At 40.4% G+C, this 22,124-nt stretch overlaps 1 protein-coding gene across 5 annotated transcripts in view; it reads right to left on the reverse strand.

The window, feature by feature from the left end:
• Nucleotides 1-22,124, reverse strand: part of LOC135538589 (zinc finger protein OZF-like) — a 43,956-nt gene that overhangs the window by 14,418 nt on the left and 7,414 nt on the right. The window contains exons 1-2 of one of the 5 annotated variants that reach the window (XM_064964481.1): nucleotides 8,040-8,100; nucleotides 4,340-4,591 (exon numbers count right to left, since the gene is read on the reverse strand). In XM_064964481.1, coding sequence (XP_064820553.1) covers nucleotides 4,340-4,445 — 106 coding nt within the window. In that variant the 5' untranslated portion in view covers nucleotides 4,446-4,591; nucleotides 8,040-8,100. Of the gene's footprint in view, nucleotides 1-4,339; nucleotides 4,592-8,035; nucleotides 8,101-14,350; nucleotides 18,197-22,124 lie in introns of those variants that run through there. The other 4 variants (XM_064964480.1, XM_064964482.1, XM_064964479.1 and 1 more) reach the window with 4 other exon arrangements.

The raw sequence follows: 22,124 nt of genomic DNA on the forward strand, positions 1-22,124 counted from the left end.
TGATATTTTGTATATAGTTATTTGCACTGCTGTATATAGTTATAGGTAATTTCACCAATTCGGCCACTTGGGTACATTTGGGCAACTTGTGTGGGACACCTGGGTGACTTCATGCTAAATGTCATGTAGCTCACCCATTCCTGAAGTTATCAGTCTCAAACTTTGCACACCTACAGATGCCCTCTTGTGTTATCCATCAAAATTATATCCAGCATCCTATCTGACTGTGTGGCTATTCTAGTACATGTGAAAGAAGATACTACAACAATAAAAAACAGAAAACGTATGCTCTTTCTCTTTTCTTCCACCAGATCTACTGTGTTATATTCTCCTACATTCAATTAACATTTCCACAAACATCAGAATGTTTCCATTCAAATGATACCAAGAATATGCATATCCTTGCCTCTGGGGCTGAGCTACAGGCAGTTAGATTTGGGTTTGTCTTCTGCCTCTGGGGCTGAGCTACAGGCAGTTAGATTTGGGTATGTCTTCTGCCTCTGGGGCTGAGCTACAGGCAGTTAGATGTGGGTTTGTCTTCAGGCGGAAATTGAGAACAAAGGGTTGCAGCCATAACAGGTTAATTGACTTGCCTTTGTCCAAACGCAAGCAGGACACCTACGACAACATCCGGGGAAATTGCAGAGTGCGAAATTCTAAATACAAAAATCAGAATATTAAACATTCATGAAAATAGAAGTGTCTTACATAATTTAAAAGCTTCTTGTTAATCCAACTGCGTTGTCAGATTTGAAAAAGGCTTTACGGAGAAAGCATACCATGCGATTATCTGAGGACAGCTCCCCACGTCAAAATACTTTTTCAACCAGCACAGGCGTCACAAATTCACAGGCAGCAATTAAATAAATCACTTACCTTTGAAGATCTTCCTCTGATTGCAATCCCAAGGGTCCCAGCTACACAATGAATGGTCGTTTTGTTGGATAATATCCTTCATTATATCCCAAAAGTATCAGTTTAGATGGCGCGCTTGATTCAGTAGGTCACTCGTTCAACATGCACACAAACGAATCCTAAAGGTTACCGGTAAAGATCGTCCAAAAAAGTCAAACGAATAATAATAATAATAATAATATATCCCATTTAGCAGACGCTTTTGTCCAAAGCGACTTACAAGTCGGCTGGGGCCACTACTTTTACATATGGGTGGCCACAGTGGGAATCGAACCCACGACGCTTGGCGTTGCAAGCGCCATGCTCTACCGACTGAGCCACACAGGACTCTACGAAGTTTCCAATTAATCCTCAGGTATCCTAATATGTAAATAAACAATAATATTTAAGACGGAGAATAGTGTGTTCAATAGCAAAGATAAATAATGAAGAGCGCACTCTCGTTGATGCGTGCAACATGACTACTTTTCTAATGGGGGACATCTTGGAAAAACTACAAATACTAATTTAAAAAAAAACAAGCATGAAACCCTTTCTAAAGACTGTTGACATCTAGTGGAAGCCAAATGAACTGCAATCTGGGTCCTATCAATTTGAATATCCCATAGGCAAGCATTGAAAAAATCTGTGACCTCAAGAAATGAAAATTCCGGATGAATTTTACTCAAGGTTTTCGCCTGTCATATCAGTTCTGTTATACCCACATACATTATTTTTACAGTTTTAGAAACTTCAGAGTGTTTTCTATCCAATGCTATCAAGTATATGCATATCCTAGCTTCTGGGCAGTTTACGTTGGGCACGTCAATCGTCGGAAATTCCGGACAATTACCAGTATGCTAAGAGAATTAAATAAAGGTTAAAAATAAATATTTTTTAAATACACTACCATTAATGGTGAAATAAATGAATAAATTCTAAAGTTACAAATGTCCATGTTTTTTTAAAGAATAGCACATTTTTTGTCCAATCAAATAATGTCAAAGTGATCAGAAATACAGTGTAGACATTGTTAATGTTGTAAATGACTATTGTAGCTGGAAAGGCCAGCATCCCGGAGTCGCCTGAAGATCTCGTTAATGAAGCTGCCAGTTGAGGACGATGTGTACTACTCTCTACACAGAACATGGAAATTTCTCACATGGAAAAGCCTTCATTTCTCAGAACAAGAATAGACTGACGACTTTCAGAAGAAAGGTCTTTGTTTCTGGCCATTTTGAGCCTGTAATCGAACCGACAAATGACCCAGATACTCAACTAGTCTAAAAAAGGACCGTTTTATTGCTTCTTTTATCAGCACCACAGTTTTCAGCTGTGCTAACATAATTGCAAAAGGGTTTTGTAATGATCAATTAGCCCTTTAAAATGATAAACTTGGATTAGCTAACACAACATGCCATTGGATCATAGGAGTGATGGTTGCTGATAATGGGCCTCTGTACACCTATGCAGATATTCCATTTTTAAAAAATCATCCGTTTCCAGCAACAAGTCATTTACAACATTAACAACATCTACACTGTATTAATGGTCAATTTGATGTTATTTTAATGGACAAAAAAAAACATACTTTTCTTTCAAAAACAAGGACATTTCTAAGTGACCCTAAACTTTTCAACGGTAGTGTATGTATTCATTTCAGTAGGCTGTATGGGAAGGGGAATCAACTATTCTAAAACTGGGTAGGAGTCAAAAACTAATAAGAGGCAAAAGTGATGAAAATTATGAGTTATACCATCCTCCACTCAACATCACAAGGGTGATAGTAGAATTTGGGTTTAAAGTAATGACTAAGATATTTCACCCTGAAACTGTATCACTGTGTGTGAAATCCATTAGACACATAAGACTATAAGTTGGTAATATGTGCAGCGTTGGCAGGATATAATTAGAACACTGTGTTCCTTACAGGACATTCTGTCCCCACCCAGAGAGGAGAAACTGTTAGGCTTGTCTATCATGAAACATGTTGCAGAATATGATAAACAATGTAAGTGTACAGTGGAACAATACAGCCATCCTAAAGCGGGGTGGGGTTCTCGACTGATGTGTGTATAAAAGATGGGCTCTGAACTTGAGAGGGCAGAGCTCTCTGAATAAAGAACTGATCATTTGTATGCTGGGACTCTGTTTATTAAAACTTAGAGCCTTACAACCTCAAGGATACAGATGGAGTTATAAAATAGTCCAGTTAGAACATTGGGGTAGAAACGACACAGACTCATTTCATAGAACTTCAAAACACTGGCAGTTTGTCTACTCCACTTCTTTAGTCTACACTCTGATCACTCCAGATAGCCCAGTGAATAAAACAAATGCTGGCAATACTGTTGTCATCCATACAAGTCTTAGCAGCATGAAATAACATCTACAATGCATTCAAAAAGTATTCAGACCCCTTGGCTTTTTGTTTTTGTTACATTACAGGCTTATTCTAATTCTCATCAGTCGACACACAATACCCATAATGACAAGGGCAAAAACAGGTTTTTAGAAATAACTGAAATATTACATTTATGTAAGTATTCAGACCCTTAACACAATAGTTAGTTGAAGCACCTTTGGCAGCGATTACAGCCTTGAGTCTTGTTGGGTATTCTTCTCTTTCACTTCTCTTCTCTTTCTGTTTCCAATGATCATCCTTGAGATGTTTCTACAACTTGATATATACAAAATATCCACTATTGTTCAAACGTTTGGGGTCACTTAGAAATGTCCTTGTTTTGAAAGAAAAGCACATTGATTGTCCATTAATATAACATCAAATTGATCAGAAATACAGTGTCGACATTGTTATTGTTGTAAATGACTATTGTAGCTGGAAACGGCAGATATTTTATGGAATATCTACATAGGCGAACAGAGGCCCATTATCAGCAACCATCACTCTTGTGATCCAATGGCATGTTGTGTTAGCTAATCCAAGTTGATCATTTTAAAAGGCTAATTCATCATTAGAAAACCCTTTTGAGGGCCTCCCGGGTGGCGCAGTGGTTAAGGGCGCTGCACTGCAGCGTCAGATGTGCCACCAGAGACTCTGGGTTCGCGCCCCGGAGGTACGCTGGGCGACGCACAATTGGCCTCGCGTCGTCCGGGTTAGGGAGGGTTTGGCCGGTAGGGATATCCTCATCACACACCAGCGACTCCCGTGGCGGGCCGGGCTCAGTGCACGCTAACCAAGGTTGCCAGGAGCACAGTGTTTCCTGTATGCCTAACTTGGTGATTGAGGGTATTAAACATTTTCAGCATTCTTGAGACAATGTGTGGGCAAAGGCAGGCGTGACAAGTTTTTAAATGTTTTGCTTCGCTGTGAAGTCTTGAGTTGTTCAGGGATGTGTGATGTCAGAATTACAGAATTCAACCTAGCAATAGACTGGTCATAACTTATATATGAAGATAACTTATAGGTAGAACCAGCTCTTACCATGACTAACAGTTGTCCTAGTCTTCTCCTCCTCTTCTTCTTCATCTTTAATGTTGACATTCAGCTCCAGTGTTTGACTGCAGTCTTCCAGTTTCACTGATGCCATCTCTGGATCCTGCAGTGCAAACTGGGCTCCACTGTCACAATCAGGACCCAGTGACTGTAGGTTTGGACTCAGTGTGGAAGGAGAGTGGCAGGCTGGGTTTGTCCTCACTGTTGATGTTACCGGCCTCAGACTTAATCTGAGTCGGCCTGTAGTAATAAAGACAAACGGACACGAGTTATTTTCTTGACAGTTCTGGCACTTTACTATGTAAAAAATATTATCTATTTTTTCTTGATCAATTATCTAATTTCAGTAGATCAGGTAGGTAATCCCTGACAAAACATTCATTCACGTTAGACACAAAGTACACATTTTAAATAGCACAACATAAGTGCACTTAATCTATAGTAGATTTCCTAAATTCACATAAATGCATAAATGACTCAAAACCCATTTAGTACAAGATCACAGTATGTTTCAGGCAGCACTATGTACTATTTTCCTGAATACCCTTTTCTTCTCTATATTATTTCACTCACAAAAACCAAATGTATTTCCCGTTCACACCATATTAAGAATTATCAGGGGTCGTACAGTGGCAAGTCAAATTCAAGGACTTTTTCAGGCACTAATATTTATTTACTTGAAGCCCCGTGTGAAAACCCAGAATTATAGATAAATATAGAAACAACTGAATGTGTCTGAATATTAGTACACATTACTGCAGTCCTCCAGAACTGATAATCATTACATTCAGCTTCAAAACTGTAGAGCAACTGAAATGTTCTCTCTCTGATGAGGCACTACCTGCACTGAAGTCCGTTGATGCAGACCTCCTATGGTATCATGGAGGTCCACAAACAAACGTTTAAGGTCCATGTCTGTCTAATTCTGTACTAAGAAAATAAAACAAGAAATCCCTATTAACTTCTACCACACCCTCCCCTTCCCCAAAAACCCTCCCCACCCCCCCAATAAACTATATCAATAGATCCCTTTCTGTGTTTGCAAACATTGGGGTTTATATCATGCTGAGACAATCCACCCCCAGATTATCCAGTTTATCAAAAACCATACCGACAGTAACATCTGTTACCCCCAACAACTCTGCTGCAGTTTACAAGATAACTTTAAACCTGGTATTTCTGCTTTAAACAATCCAAGTTGTTGATAAACTTACCTATGAATGCTATGAAGTAAATTGTATTCACTATTAAAGAATCCTTTGTCACAGCATATTTATGGGCACAAGATTTCTGAACAGGCCTTGAAACCATGTCAGGACTAGTAGAAAGACCAGTTCTGACAGTAGGTCCTCTTACTACGGGACCAGCCATGGAAGCTCCATCAGTCTGACAGTAGGTCCTCTTACTACGGGACCAACCATGGAAGCTCCATCAGTCTGACAGTAGGTCCTCTTACTACGGGACCAGCCATTGAAGCTCCATCAGTCTGCACTGTAGTTCCACCAGTCTGTCTTACAGCCTCTGCATATGATACATCAAGACAGATTCTATATCGCTGAGCATCTCTCTGCACCTGGCATCCACCAAATGCTGCTCTGTGTGTCCTCCCCACAATTGCAACACTTAACAGTCACATTGCTCCAACATTCACTGTAATCATGTTCCCCACCACACTTGGCACATCTTTTCACTCAACAGTTACATGTCCCATTCATTGGCATTTAAAAACACTGATGAATCACCATTGCTGATCCAGTTTCAACTGTTCTGCTATGGAACCCTGACCTGTTCACCGGACATGCTACCTGTCCCAGACCTGCTGATTTCAACTCTCTGGAGACAGCAGGAACGGTAGAGAAACTCTCAATGAACGGCTATGAAAAGCCAACTGACATTTACTCCTGAGGTGACCTGTCGCACCCTCGACAACCACTGTGATTATTATTATTTGACCCTGCTGGTCATCTATGAACATTTGAACATCTTGGCATCGTTATGTTATAATCTCCACCCCTCATAGCCTGGTTCCTCTCTAGGTTTCTTCCTAGGTTCTGGCCTTTCTTGGGAGATTTTCCTAGCCACTGTGCTTCTACACCTGCATTGCTTGCTGTTTGGGGTTTTAGGCTGCGTTTCTGTACAGCACTTTGTGACATCAGCTGATGTAAGAAGGGCTTTAAAAATACATTTGATTGGTTGATTGATGAGGTTGGGTCAAAATCACTGACATTGAAGCTAAGGAATCCTATTATGTACTTTTCCAGACAAAACCTTCTAACACCTCAACAGCAACGATAAGCTTTCACTTCTTTAACTTCTTTCCTACTGATCAACCTTTAGGCTTCACATGTTCTTTAACAATATCATCCATGGACATAGATATTGGGACCTCAGAGATTATTACTCCCTTCAATGTAGCATCAGCTCCAGGGTCAAGGCTTCTGAGCTTCGTCCCATTATGATTTTCCAATTTCATGAATCTTCCCTTGCTGAACCTGACTTGCACAAGATATTAACAATCTACCATTTTTAATTGTTTATTTCACCTTTATTTAACCAGGTAGGCCTTATCAGAACACGTTCTCATTTACACAGCTGCATCCCAGTTTAACTTCCTCTTTTTATGGCCTTGGTTAATCAGGGTGTGAATGAGGCCCTGTGGTCTCCTCAAACACCATCCCAACTTTCCACTCTAACACATTATTACTCAAGCTCCCTACCTTGGGCCTCTAGTTACTATACTACATGCGCCCATGCTTCCAGTATCATTATCTCTGTTCTTCCTATGTCTTCCCACTACAGAACATTCACATACTAGGCCCTCATCCTCCTGCTCCATCTCATCAGAACTGTCCCGCACATTGATCGCACTCCAGCACCGCTGTTTCTTCTCAAACTATCAATTTCCATTTTTTTCAGGGGTGTCAAACTCATTCCATTGAGGGCCGAGTCTCCGCGGTTTTTATTTTTTCCCCCATTTCAATTAAAAGCTAGATAATCAGATGAGAAGAGTTCCTTTCTAATTAGTGACCTTAATTCATTAATCAAGTACAATGGTGGAGCTAAAACCCCGCAGACACTTGGTCATCCATGGAATGCGTTTGACAGGTGCTTCATCGCATTAATCGACGCCATTCCATGCAGTTGGCCTCTCTCTCTCCAAATGGTGAAGGTTAACTTCCGTTAGCTTCCCTCCATTTTGACACTCCATCACACAGCCTCATGTCGCCATTTCACCACGAATAAAATCCTGGACAAACGACCCAAACCGTTCCCGCCATTTGACTTGCTTCGTCCGAACCATCCTTTTCTCGCGAGCTTTCATTAACGAAACAGTGCATGTAAACTCGCGAGAACAGGTTGGTTCGGACGAGGCTGTATTCCAGCTCATTAACAAAATTTTACACAAAACCAGGGGAAAAAAACAAGTAAAAACGACCTCAAATAAGTGGAATCTTTATGAAATTACTTTGACGAAATTATGTACATACACTCCGATAAACCCAAAGTCTCGTTATGTGACTTGTAAAATATGTTTTAAACACGTTAAACACTCACTCGGTTTGACCCCAAAATAACACATACAATTAAAACCATTACCAAACGTGGTAATACCTTGACTGATTTGTTACCTATCGTATTATATATTATCTCAACATTAGCAAGTTTAAACATGCTATTACATACCTACAGTGATAAATTTGAAACAGACACAACCACTGTCGACAAAACAACACAGTTCTGTCGTTTCGACCCGGAACTTCCTGTTCCCCAATACGACGTGTCTATCAGCGTCATCTTGTTCTCTGGTGTACTGACATTTGCACAAATAAAAGGTGTCTGCCTCCACCTACTGTAAGGTTAGTAAACTGTAGAAGAAAATACATTTCCTATGCGGAAAAGGGGAGGGGGAACAACGACATCAAAACAAAATACCTAAATAGATAAATAACAACATCCCACTCGTTCAGTCACAGTCCTATTCAAATCACATCCCTACACAGTCTCACGGGCCTCGTAGGGAGGAACATCTTCAGTCAGTATTCCCTGCAATCAGTGGTGTAAAGTACTTAAGTACAAATATTTAAGTGCCACATCAAGCGCTGCTGCTCCAGTTTCAACTGTTCTGCCTTATTATTATTCGACCATGCTGGACATTTATGAACATTTGAACATCTTGGCCATGTTCTGTTATAATCTCTTCCCGGCACAGCCAGAAGAGGACTGGCCACCCCACATAGCCTGGTTCCTCACTAGGTTTCTTCAAAGGTTTTGGCCTTTCTAGGGAGTTTTTCCTAACCACCATGCTTCTACATCTGCATTGCTTGCTGCTGGGTTTTAGGCTGGGTTTCTGTACAGCACTTTGAGATATCAGCTGATGTACGAAGGGCTATATAAATAAATTTGATTTGATTTGATCAGTAGTTTTGGGGGGTATCTGTACTTTACTTTTGATATTTTTTGACAACTTCTACTTTTACTCCACTACATTCCTAAAGAAAATGATGTACTTTCAAGACCCAAAAGTTCTCGTTACATTTTGAAGGATTAGCAGGACAGGAAAAGATTTAAAATCGCGAAACCCTACTGCATCTGATTTGGCGGACTCACCAAACACAGTACTGTATTTGTTAATTATGGATGTGAACTTAAATTCAATCTGGTGTGCCAGAGTGCGCTTGGGCTTTCGTAAATTCTAGCTTGCTAGCTACTTTCAGTACAAATGAGAGAACTCTGACCATTTTACTCGCCTTAGCAGAATTGGTTTGGCTGTGTTCATGTTATCCAGAGCATTGGTGACTTTAACTGTGCTCCAGGCAACAATTTAAAAACGCTTTTTTTGCCGACGCTTACTGACACCACTGACACCGGCCGTATTCAAGAGGTGTTGAGCGTTTGTTTTTCATCAATTATTCTGCCCTCTGGCACTCAGACGAGAGTGGTCGGAAATCGGTGTATATAGCCAGAGCAAATTTAGGAACGCAGGCTATGTCTGAGTGCTGGAGTGTGCCCCTTACAGGTTAGGATAATTAAAGTGGCAGGTTAGGTGAATTACCATGGTAGGTTAGGAGACTGAGGTTAGGGTTAGGAAAAGGGTGAGGTATTTGTTTACCATGCAGGTTAGGATAATTAACTTGGCAGGTTAGGTGAATTACCGTGGTAGGTTAGGAGACTGAGGTTAAGGTTGGGAAAAGGGTTAGGGTTAGCTACAATGTAACAGATGTCAACAACTGTTGTCCCAAAGCAAAAGAAACGGCCACGGGCCAATGGGGAGGATCAATTGGTGTAAACTTGATATCATTAAACACCCAATATCAGAGAACGCCCCGAATTGCGGTCTGCAATTACACCTTTTTCGGATCAAGGGGCAAGGCTTCCAGTCAATAAGCATGCTTTCCACTGTGCTCAGAGGGCATTTTCGGTACTGCAGTTCAGCTGAAGCACGGCCCAATTCCCATTGACGGCCCCATAGCGAAGTCACGTTTTCTCATCAAGTCTGTAAACAAAACATCCTTTGAATTACTCAAGTAAATGGCCATAGTCAGATTTTTTCCCCCATCACTCACAGCCAAGGTTAACCATTTAGGTTCATGATATGAGGTGGGTGAGACTATATCACATGCAGATGCTGAAGGGAAAACACACCTCTTGATCTGCCTGTTTATAATGTAGGTCAAGGAGCAGCCTCGTCTCATAGAGCAGATGTAACATAGTAAATATGAATCAGAGACTCTCAAAATAGTGTGATATGTTACATTATGGTTCCATAAGACAGATGGTTACTTAATAAATGGAATTAAGTGGTGCTGTACTGTATCAGCGAGCTGAGCCAGTTGAAAGTATTGACAACAGTGACATATTGTTGGTGACTGTGTGCTCCTGAAGTGCTGTGGCCCTGTGTGCTCCGTCATTAGTTTTGTGTTTATTATTATTTTACTTCTGGTACCCTCCTACCTGAGAGGCATGAGGCCAGTGTGGCGTTGCACTGTTAAAATCATCCCAGTGTGGAGATGAAACACCTGTGTGTTACAAAGCCACATGCTCTGTCCTCTCTGCTCTACCGAGGTGTTTTAATGTGGATAATACTAATACAGCGAACCATTGGACATGCATTTTCCATTATGCATTGTGTTTATCACTTCAGTTCCTTAAATGTTAAATTTAAAGCATATGCAGGGCATCCCTAGCCTTTTTCCACATTTTGTTGCGTAACAGCCTTATTCGAAAATTGATTAAACGCATTTTTTACTCCTCATCAATATACACACAATACCCCATAATGACAAAGCAAATTTAGCAAATTCATAAAATGCATCAAATTTATTTAGCAAATTTATAACAATGAACACCTTATTTGCATAAGTATTCAGACCCTTTCCTCAGACTCAAAATTGAGCTCAAGTGCATCCTGTTTCCATTGATCATCCTTGAGATGTTTCTACAACTTGACTGGAGTCCACTTGTGGTAAATTTAAATGATTGGACATGATTGGAAAATGAACACACCTGTCTATATAAGGTCCCACAGTTGACATTGCAAGTCAGAGCAAAAAACAAGTAATGAGGTCAAAGAAATTGTCCGTCGAGCTTCGAGACATGTTTGTGGCGAGGCACAGCTCTGGGGAAGAATACCAATACATTTCTCAAATCTCTGTTGGCTGGGCTCCCCGCTTGTGCCGTCAAACTCCTACCCCACGTTGGGCGCAAACCTTTTAAGGGCACCCGAGTGGCTGTCTAAGAAACTGCATCTCAGTGCAAGAGACATCACTACAGTCCCTGGTTCAAATCCAGTCTGAATCACATCCGGCCATGATTGTGAGTCCCATAGGGAAGCTCACATTGGCCCAGCATCGTTCGGGTTTGGCCAGGGTCGGCCGTCATTGTCAATAAGAATATGATCTTAAATGACTTGAATTGTTAAATAATGATTCAGTTAAAAAGTGGGATGCATGCCAGCAAAGCCACTACACAACACAATACTAAACAATACATTAATTGCACAATAACGGTGCCCACAAACTGATAGGGCCAACATAAAGGTGACCCAACAGCATAGTCCCAACAACTTACCACTGCTACACCTGGCTATCAGCGGAGCCTTGTCTGGCAACGAAACGAAATTCATCCTCATTTCCTGCTTTTAAAATGTACTGTTTTTAAAGTAACATGGCTGACTGACTTAAACAAATGTGGTTTCTACAGGCAATTGAGATGCACAAACTATGGCATAAGTGGACGACAAGCAGATAAGATGCAATCCATAATTTTGATTAAGACATTAATGAGCGAGCTAGGCCGGACGTTGTCAATATAACTATTTGTTCAGCACTTTTGAAATGCACAGCGACAGAATTCAGAACATGGGCCATTCTTACAGTGTTCTCCCTGTACGCCAACTCAGAACCGTAGAATAAATTAAGGAGCATATAAGCAGACAATGAAAGCTCTTACAATATTCAATGATTACATTTCTCAAAAACATGTTATAGGCTTCATGTCAACCACCAAGTCAGAACAGTAGGCAAAATTAAGAGGTGAAACAAGACCAAAATATTAGGGTGAGGCACATGGTACTAACATACTAACATCTTACTGCACAACATACACTTGGTATTACTTTCTTAGCTACAATACACACATCTCCCAGGCATGTTACATCATTTATGCAGAAGCATACATGACATTTTTGGACTCACTTTGTTGTGCTGTGCTCGCTTGAACAGGAAGGTGGCGCGGCAGTCCTTCGTGGGTTTATTTTGTCATCAAACTTCATCAAAGTCTGGCATTCTCTGGATTTGTGGTGCTTCAAGACAACTGGGAACTCAGGAAAAAAATGATGACGTCAGTGATCTTCAGGTCGTAGCTGTAAAATGAGGCCCGAGTTCCCAATTTACAATTCCGAGTTGGATGAAAGTTCAAAATGTATTTTCCCAGTCGTAGCTTGCTATTTCCTGAGTTCCCAGTTGTCTTGAACTCACTCAAGTCAGATTTTTCAGTACTGAGGTAAGTTGTTTTGTGCGCGTCACAAATCAAGCTTCATTGACAGCACGGCCAATGTTGAATGTTTACAATTTTAAACTAGGAAAAAGGCCCCTTAATCTTAGACTTGGGACCACACAGCAACTCCCCTGAATAGCAGGCTAATCATTGCTTTGCAATGCTGCAGTTAGCCACTGATTCCTTTCAAACCACTCATTGTTTAATTTGCAATTTGATGTTTATGTCCAATGGCCGATGAGCACCGATATAACACCGTTTTATCTATAATTTCTCATTATTTCTCTTCATATGACAAAGATTAAAAAGGATTTGCCAGTAGATTGTCGACTTGATTCATGATGATGACTGCTAGCTCAGATGTCGAAAGTATGATGCAATACATATCAAATCAAAGCGACTGTAGATATCACATGATTTGATGTTATTTTATCTGTGGACAATGACCTTGAGCCTTCTTGGATGGGCATTTCTAATGTAACTCTCTCGCAGCACCCAAGGGGCTTGAATTTTCAAGTACAACCCTTTGACTTGGCAGTGACGAATTGTCCCCATGAATGACAGAACACTGAGCCAATCATGGCGCAAGGCTCCGTATTTTCTGCGGGCTTGCCCCACCTCCACAGAAGGCTGAAGACCTGCATTTTGGAGCTGCCTTACTCAAACATGTTTGTATGCGGCTTTATTAACATATGTTAATCAGGCCCTCTGATCAGGGCCTCTGATCAGGCCCTACACCCAAGCAAGGGCACTGCGTTCATCCACCTCTGGCCTGCTCGCCTCCCTACCATTGAGGAAGTACAGTTCCCGCTCAGCCCAGTCAAAACTGTTCGCTGCTCTGGCCCCCAATGGTGGAACAAACTCCCTTCACCACCTTCCGGAGACACCTGAAACCCCACCTCTTCAAGGAATACCTAGGATAGGATAAGTAATCCTTCTCACCACCCCCCCCTTAATGATTTAGATGCACTATTGTAAAGTGGCTGTTCCACTGGATGTCAGAAGGTGAATTCACCAATTTGTAAGTCGCTCTGGATAAGAGCGTCTGCTAAATGACTTAAATGTAATGTATGTGGGTTTTTTTACATTGTTTGCAAACAGATCATTTATTTCACACTGTTTTATCACTATAACTGTGGGGCTCAAAACAGGTGGCTCACCTGCCCTGAATGATGGGTCTCCACTGAACTTATCTAGAACACTGCAGTCCATCTGGGTGTTTAACATTCCCAAGATCCCCCATGTCACCCTGCTCCTCCATACATTCCACTGGCGTCCAGCCGAAGCTCACATCCACTACAGGACAATGGTGTTTAGTTACGGTGCAGCAAGAAGAACTGCCCCATCTCTACTTTCAGGCTATGCTCAAACCCTGGATCCCAACCCGAGCGCTCAGTTCTGCTACCTCTGGTCTCATGGCCGTCCCACTGCTACAGGTCAAGCTCCATCTCAGCCCAGTCAAAGCACTTCTCTGTCCTGGTACCCCAATGGTGGCACCGGCTTCCCTCTGATGCTTGGACAGCAGAGTCCCTGCCCAACAGCCCCAAATGGTCTGAAACAGCTACGTCTTTAAAGAGTACCCCCCCCCCAAATACAAATAATAATAATGCAAACAATAATAATAATAATGTGACACTGACCAATTGAGGAGAAATGTGTTTACTGTGATATGTGGTTGTTTCACCTGGCTATCTTAAGATGGATATACTTAATGTGCTGGTGACATCACAGGGTCAGAGAACTCCTGACTGTCGTCATACAAAAACACTCCAGGCACTCAGCCCATAAGAACCATTCATACTGTCAGATCTAATATGAAGAACTGAATACAACCATAAGAACCATTCATACTGTCAGATCTACTATGAAGAACTGAATACAACCATAAGAACCATTCATACTGTCAGATCTAATATAAAGAACTGAATACAACCATAAGAACCATTCATACTGTCAGATATAATATGAAGAACTGAATACTAAAGAGAAGAAGAGGTTGACCAGTACATATTCATGTAACTTTATTTTTTATTGGCAGATCAATAAAGTTTTCAATGCAGTTTTCCAAACACATTCATGATCAGTAACTACAATAACTATATCTAATATCTAGTTTTATAATATCTAGTTTTACAGACAATTTATAAACACATGGATTAATTTCATAAACTGTGTATCATTAAATAAAGTTGTAAAATAATCCCCCCAAACTAGTGGTGAAAAGTGATCATCATACCATCTCTATCTGATTCATGTTAGGGGCGGAAGGTATCCTAGTGGTTAGAGCATTGGGCCAGTAACCAAAAGGTTGCTAGATTGAATCCCCGAGCTGACATGGTAAAAATCTGTTGTTCTGCCAGTGAACAAGGCAGTTAACCCACTGTACCTAAGCCATCATTGTAAATAAGAATTTATTCTTAATTCATTCTTAACTGACTTGCCTAGTTAATGTGTAGAACCTTTATTTTTTTTAAATTAGTGTCTACAAAATACTGCAGAGGGACAACCTGGTCTCAGAGCAAAACGTATTTTGTATAACAAAAACATCCGTGCCACTCCATTTAGTATGTTAGGTTACATTACATTGGCCGACCAATGTAACCTGAACTGAAATATAAAGTAAACATGTAAAGTGTTGGTTTCATGAGCTGAAATAAAACATTCCAGCAATGTTCCATGTGCAGAAAAAGCTAATTTCTCTCAAATGTTGTGCACAACATTGTTACTATCCCTGTAAGTGAGCATTTCAGCCTTTGTCAAGATAATCCATCCACCTGACAGGTGTGGCATATCAAGATGCTGATAAAACAGCATTATCATTACACAAGTGCACCTTGTGCTGGGGGACAATAAAAGGCCACACAACATAATGTCACATATATCTCAAGTTCAGGGAATATGCAATTGTCATGATGACTGCAGGAGAGAATTCAATATGTATATCTCTACCATAAGTCACCTCTAACGTCCTTTTAGAGAATTTGGCAGTACATCCAACAGGCCTCACAACTGCAGATCACATGTAACCACGGCAGCCCAGGACCTCTTCACCTGCAGGATTGTCTGAGGGGGCTGAGTAGTATTTCTGTCTGTAATCAAGACCTTTGTGGGGAAAAACTAATTCTGACTGGCTCCCAAGTGTGCCTATGCCCTCCCAAGTCCCACACATTCCTGAGCCCCTGCCCAGTCATGTGAAATCCATAGATTAGGGCCTCATTTATTTAAAATTGATTTCCTTATACGAACCATAAATCTTTGAACTTGTTACGTTTAGATTGTTGTTCAGTATAATACGACTTGTAGGATGTATCGTATGTTAAGAATTACAATTCGTATGTTATTTTACGCATTGCTATTTATACAACATGTTACGAAGTTGTAATATGTATGGTTATGTTACGAATTCCAATTTGTTGTTGCTAACGTTAGCTAAGTTAGGGGTGAGGGGTTTAAGGTAGAGTTAAATGGGTTTAGGGGAAAGGTTAGCTAAAATGCTAAGTAGTTGAATGCTAAGCTAACATGCAAACATAGTTAAAAAGTTGTAAGTAGTCGCAAAGTTGCTAATTAGCTGAAATGCTCAAGTCCTCCTTGATGAGATTCAAACAAGCAGCCTTTGGCTATACATTTGACTTTGGTCTAGCCTTTGACAGAAACTCACCCAAAAGTCAGGGCAGACGTAAGCAGGCTTCTCTCATGAGTGTGTTCTCTGATGAACTTTTAGCTCAGTTGCTGTTTTGAAGCATTTTACACAGGCAGAGCAGGAGTATGGTTTCTCTCCTTCATGTATATTTTGATGTTTTTTTAAGGTATACAATCGAGAGAAACTTAAACCACAGTCAGAACAGGAGTAAGGCTTTTCTCCGGTGTGTGTTCTCTGATGAACTTTTAGATGAGTTGATGTTTTAAAACATTTTCCACAGTCAGAGCAGGAGTATGGCTTCTCTCCTGTGTGATTTCTATGATGAATTTTTAGCTCAGTTGATGTTTTGAAATATTTTACACAGTCAGAGCAGGAGTATGGCTTCTCCCCTGTATGTATAAGTTCATGTGATTTTAAATGGGAAAGTTGACAGAAACTAGTCCCACAGTCAGAGCAGACATAAGGCTTCTCTCCTGTGTGTGTTCTCTGGTGAACTTTTAGCTCATTTAATGTTTTAAAACATTTTCCACAGTCAGAGCAGGAGTATGGCTTCTCTCCTGTGTGATTTCTATGATGAATTTTTAGATCAGTTGATGTTTTGAAATATTTTACACAGTCAGAGCAGGAGTATGGCTTCTCTCCTGTGTGATTTCTATGATGAACATTTAGCTCAGTTGATGTTTTAAAACATTTTCCACAGTCAGAGCAGGAGTATGGCTTCTCTCCTGTGTGATTTCTATGATGAATTTTTAGCTCAGTTGATGTTTTGAAATATTTTACACAGTCAGAGCAGGAGTATGGCTTCTTTCCTGTGTGATTTCTATGATGAACATTTAGCTCAGTTGATGTTTTAAAACATTTTCCACAGTCAGAGCAGGAGTATGGCTTCTTTCCTGTGTGTGTTCTATGATGAACATTTAGCTCAGTTGATGTTTTAAAACATTTTCCACAGTCAGAGCAGGAGTATGGCTTCTCTCCTGTGTGATATCTATGATGAATTTTTAGCTCAGTTGATGTTTTGAAATATTTTACACAGTCAGAGCAGGAGTATGGCTTCTCCCCTGTATGTATACGTTCATGTAATTTTAAGTGGGAAAGTTGAGAGAAACTAGTTCCACAGTCAGGGCAGAAAAAAGGCTTCTCTCCTGTGTGTGTTCTTTGATGAACTTTTAGATCATTTGATGTTGTGAAGCATTTTCCACAGTCAGAGCAGGAGTATGGCTTCTCACCCGTGTGTGTTCTTTGATGAACCTTTAGCTGATTTGACGTTCTAAAACATTTTCCACAGTCAGAGCAGGAGTAGGGCTTCTCCCCTGTGTGTATACGTTCATGTGTCTTTAAGTGGGAAAGTTGAGAGAAACTAGTTCCACAGTCAGGGCAGAAAAAAGGCTTCTCTCCTGTGTGTTTTCTTAGATGAACTTTTAGATCATTTGATGTTGTGAAGCATTTTCCACAGTCAGAGCAGGAGTATGGCTTCTCACCCGTGTGTGTTCTTTGATGAACCTTTAGCTGATTTGACATTTTAAAACATTTTCCACAGTCAGAGCAGGAGTAGGGCTTCTCCCCTGTGTGTATACGTTCATGTGTCTTTAAGTGGGAAAGTTGAGAGAAACGAGTTCCACAGTCAGGGCAGAAGAAAGGCTTCTCTCCTGTATGTATACGTTCATGGGATTTTAAGTGGGAAAGCTGAGAGAAACGAGTTCCACATTCAGGGCAGAAGAAAGGCTTCTCTCCTGTGTGTGTTCTCTGATGAACTTTTAGCACCGCTGATGTTTTGAAGCATTTTCCACAGTCAGAGCAGGAGTATGGCTTCTCACCCGTGTGTGTTCTTTGATGAACCTTTAGCTGATTTGACATTTTAAAACATTTTCCACAGTCAGGGCAGAAGAAAGGCTTCTCTCCTGTATGTATACGTTCATGTGTCTTTAAGTGGGAAAGTTGAGAGAAACTAGTTCCACAGTCAGGGCAGAAAAAAGGCTTCTCTCCTGTGTGTGTTCTTTGATGAACTTTTAGATCATTTGATGTTGTGAAGCATTTTCCACAGTCAGAGCAGGAGTAAGGCTTCTCTCCTGTGTGTATTTTTAGGTGTAGTTTTAGCTTTGATAGAAATGGGAAAATCTCTTCACAATGTGGGCAGTGATGAGACATCTTAGCTCTCTGATCTTCCTGCTGTTGTTCTCTGGATGTGGAGAATGTCTCAACATGGTATCCTGTGTGAACATCAGAAAAAACAGTCAGTTGGTGTGATATACATGTTAATCAAATGTATTTTATGAAGCACTTTTTACATCAGTAGTAGTCTCAAAGTGCTTAACCTATCTGGTTCAAATCCCATAATTAAAATTATTTTACACCATTTTAAAGATAAACTTCTTGTAAATCCAGCCACAGTGTTCAATTTCAAATAGGCTTTACGGCGAAAGCACACCAAACGATTGTTCGGTCAGCCAAGGAGAGGTCTCATAAAAGTCACAAATAGCGATTAAATTAATCACTAACCTTTGATGATCTTCATCAGATGGCACTCACAGGACTTCATGTTACACAATAAATGTGTGTTTTGTTTGATAAAGTTCATCTTTATGTCCAAATACCTCCGTTTTGTTGGTGCGTTTAGTTCAGAAATCCAAAGGCACAAAAAGCACTCTCGAAAAGTCAAAAAACACAATAAAAGATAGTAGAAACATGTCAAACGATGTTTAAAATCAATCTTCAGGTTGCTTTTGTCATAAATAATCAATAATATTTCAACCGGACAAAAGCTTCGTCAATGGAAAAAGGTAAACAAGAAATGCGCGCTCCCGATCACGTGCCTGGCTCATGGATGGAAATTCCCACTGTCCTCTCATTGAAAGCGGTGTATCTCCCTCATTTTTCAGAGTAAAAGCCTGAAACAATGCCTAAAGACTGGTCACGTGTTGAGGAAGCCATAGAGATCTGAAACAATGCCTAAAGACTGGTCACATGTTGAGGAAGACAGATTTCCACTGGGTCTTTGTATGGTGGATAGGCATTCAATGGAAAAACAGCCTTTCAAAAGTATAGTACTTCCGGGTTGGATTTTCCTCAGGTTTTCGCCTGCCATATCAGTTATGTTATACTCAGACATTATTTTAACAGTGTTTTCTATCCAAATCGACTAATTATATGCATATCCTAGCTTATGGGCCCGAGTAGCAGGCAGTTTAATTTGGGCACGCTTTTCCAAATGCTGCCCCCTACCCTAGTGAAGTTAACTTCTTTGGGGTAGGGGGCAGTATTGGGTAGCTTGTATGAAAAACCTGCCCAAATTAAACTGCCTGCTACTACTGCCAGCCGAAAAAGCTAGAATATGCATATAAATAGAACATTTAGATAGAAAACACTGTTAAAATAATGTCTGAGTATAACAGAACTGATATGGCAGGTAAAATCCAGAGAAAAAAATCCTTCCAGGAAGTGGGAAATCTGAGGTTTGTAGTTATTCAACTCAAGCTCCTATTGAAGATACCGTGTGATGTTAGTTATTTTTCACTTCCCAAGGCTTCCACTAGATGTCAACAGTATTTAGAACCTGTTTTGAGGATTCTACTCTAAAGGAGGGGCTCATAAGGGCTCTATGAGTGAGTGGTCTGGCAGAGTGCCACAGCCTCAGTCTGGCGCGCTCACGTGAAAAGGTAGCTACGTTCCACTTCATTTGTACAGACAAAGGAATTGTCCGGTTGGAACAGTAATGAAGATTTATGTTAAAAACGCCCTAAAGATTGATTCTAAACATCGTTTGACATGTTGCTATGGACTGTAACGGAACTTTTTTTGACTTTTCGTCTGAAACTAGTGAACGCGCTTGGTGAGTTTAGATTGTGTACTGAACGGGCCAACAAAAGGAGCTATTTTGAAATAAATTATGTACATTATCGAACAGAACAAGCACTTATTGTGGACCTGGGATTCCTGGGAGTGCATTCTGATGAAGATCATCAAAGGTAAGTGAATATTTATTATTCTGACATCTCGACTCCAACATGGCGGACATTTGTTTGGCTTGATTTTGTTGTCTGAGCGCCGTACTCAGATTATGCTTTTTTGGTCAAGTTTTTTTAAATCGGACACTGTGGTTGGATGACCGACAATTGTATCTTTAAAATGGTGTAAAATACTTGTATGTTTGAGGAATATTAATTATGGGATTTCTGTTGTTTTGAATTTGGCGCCCTGCAGTTTCACTGGCAGTTGAAAGGTGGGACGCTCGCGTCCCAAACGGTCCCAGAGAGGTTAACAGAAACACAGCCTAAAATCCCCAAAGAGCAAGCAATGCAGATGTAGAAGCACAGTGGCCACAAAAAAACTCACTAGAAAGCAGGAACCTAGGAAGAAACCGAGAGAGGAACCAGGCTCAGAGTGGTGACCAGTCCTCTTCTGGCCATACCTGGTGACAGGTAGCCTTGTGGGTAGGTCAACCGAAAGGTTGCAAGATCGAATCCCCGAGCTGACAAGGTAAAAATCTGTCGTTCTGCCCCTGAACAAGGCAGTTAACCCAATGTTCCTAGGCCATCATTGAAAATAAGAATTTATTCTTAACTGACTTGCCTATGTCCAAACGCTAGCAGGACATCGACGACAACATCCGGTGAAATCGCAGAGCGCAAAATTCAAAATACAAAAATCGGAATATTAAACATTCATGAAAATACAAGTGTCTTACATAATTTAAAAGGTTCTTGTTTATCCAACTGCGTTGTCAGATTTGAAAACGGCTTTACGGAGAAAGCATACCATGCGATTATCTGAGGACAGCTCCCCACGTCAAAATACTTTTTCAACCAGCACAGGCGTCACAAAATCACAGACCGCAATTAAATAAATCACTTACCTTTGAAGATCTTCCTCTGATTGCAATCCCAAGGGTCCCAGCTACACAATGAATGGTTGTTTTGTTCGATAATATCCTTCATTATATCCCAAAAGTATCAGTTTAGATGGCGCGCTTGATTCAGTAGGTCACTCGTTCAACATGCACACAAACGAATCCTTAAGGTTACCAGTAAAGATCGTCCAAAAAAGTCAAACGAAGTTTCCAATTAATCCTCAGGTATTCTAATATGTAAATAAACAATAATATTTAAGACGGAGAATAGTGTGTTCAATAGCAAAGATAAATAACGAATAGCGCACTCTCGTTGATACGTGCAACATGACTACTTTTCTAATGGGGGACATCTTGGAAAAACTACAAATACTAATTTTTCAAAAAACAAGCATGAAACCCTTTCTAAAGACTGTTGACACCTAGTGGAAGCCAAAGGAACTGCAATCTGGTCCTATCAATTTGAATATCCCATAGGAGAGCATTGAAAAAATCTTTGACCTCAAGAAATAAAAATTCCGGATGGAGTTTACTCAAGGTTTTCGGCTGTCATATCAGTTCTGTTATACCCACAGAGATTATTTTTACAGTTTTAGAAAGTTCAGAGTGTTTTCTATCCAATGCTATCAAGTATATGCATATCCAAGCTTCTGGGCAGTTTACTTTGGGCACGTCAGTCATCGGAAATTCTGGACAATAACCAGTATGCTAAGAAAGTTAAATTAAGGTTAAAAAAAATATTTTTTTAAATACACTAACATTAGTGATGAAATAAATTAATAAATTCTAAAGTTACAAATGTCCATGTTTTTGAAAGAATAGCACATTTTTGTCCAATCAAATAATGTCTAAGTGATCAGAAATACAGTGTAGACATTGTTAATGTTGTAAATGACTATTGTAGCTGGAAACGGCTGAAGATCTCGTACAACGCTGTGTACTACTCTCTTCACAGAACAATGCAAACAGTCTCTAACCAGAATAGTGTCTAGAAGGCCAGCATCCCAGAGTCGCCTCTTCACTGTTGACATTGAGATTGGTGTTTTGCGGGTACTATTTAATGAAGCTGCCAGTTGAGGACTTGTGAGACGTCTGTTTCTCAAACTAGACACTCTAAAATACTTGTCCTCTTGCCCAGTTGTGCACAGGGGCCTCCCACTCCTCTTTCTATTCTGGTTAGAGCCAGTTTGCACTGTTCTGTGAAGGGAGTAGTACACAGAACTGCACGAGATCTTCAGTTTCTTGGAAATTTCTCACATGGAAAAGCCTTCATTTCTCAGAACAAGAATAGA

The sequence above is a fragment of the Oncorhynchus masou genome, unplaced genomic scaffold, assembly GCF_036934945.1.
Source record: "Oncorhynchus masou masou isolate Uvic2021 unplaced genomic scaffold, UVic_Omas_1.1 unplaced_scaffold_987, whole genome shotgun sequence".
NCBI lineage: Eukaryota > Metazoa > Chordata > Actinopteri > Salmoniformes > Salmonidae > Oncorhynchus > Oncorhynchus masou.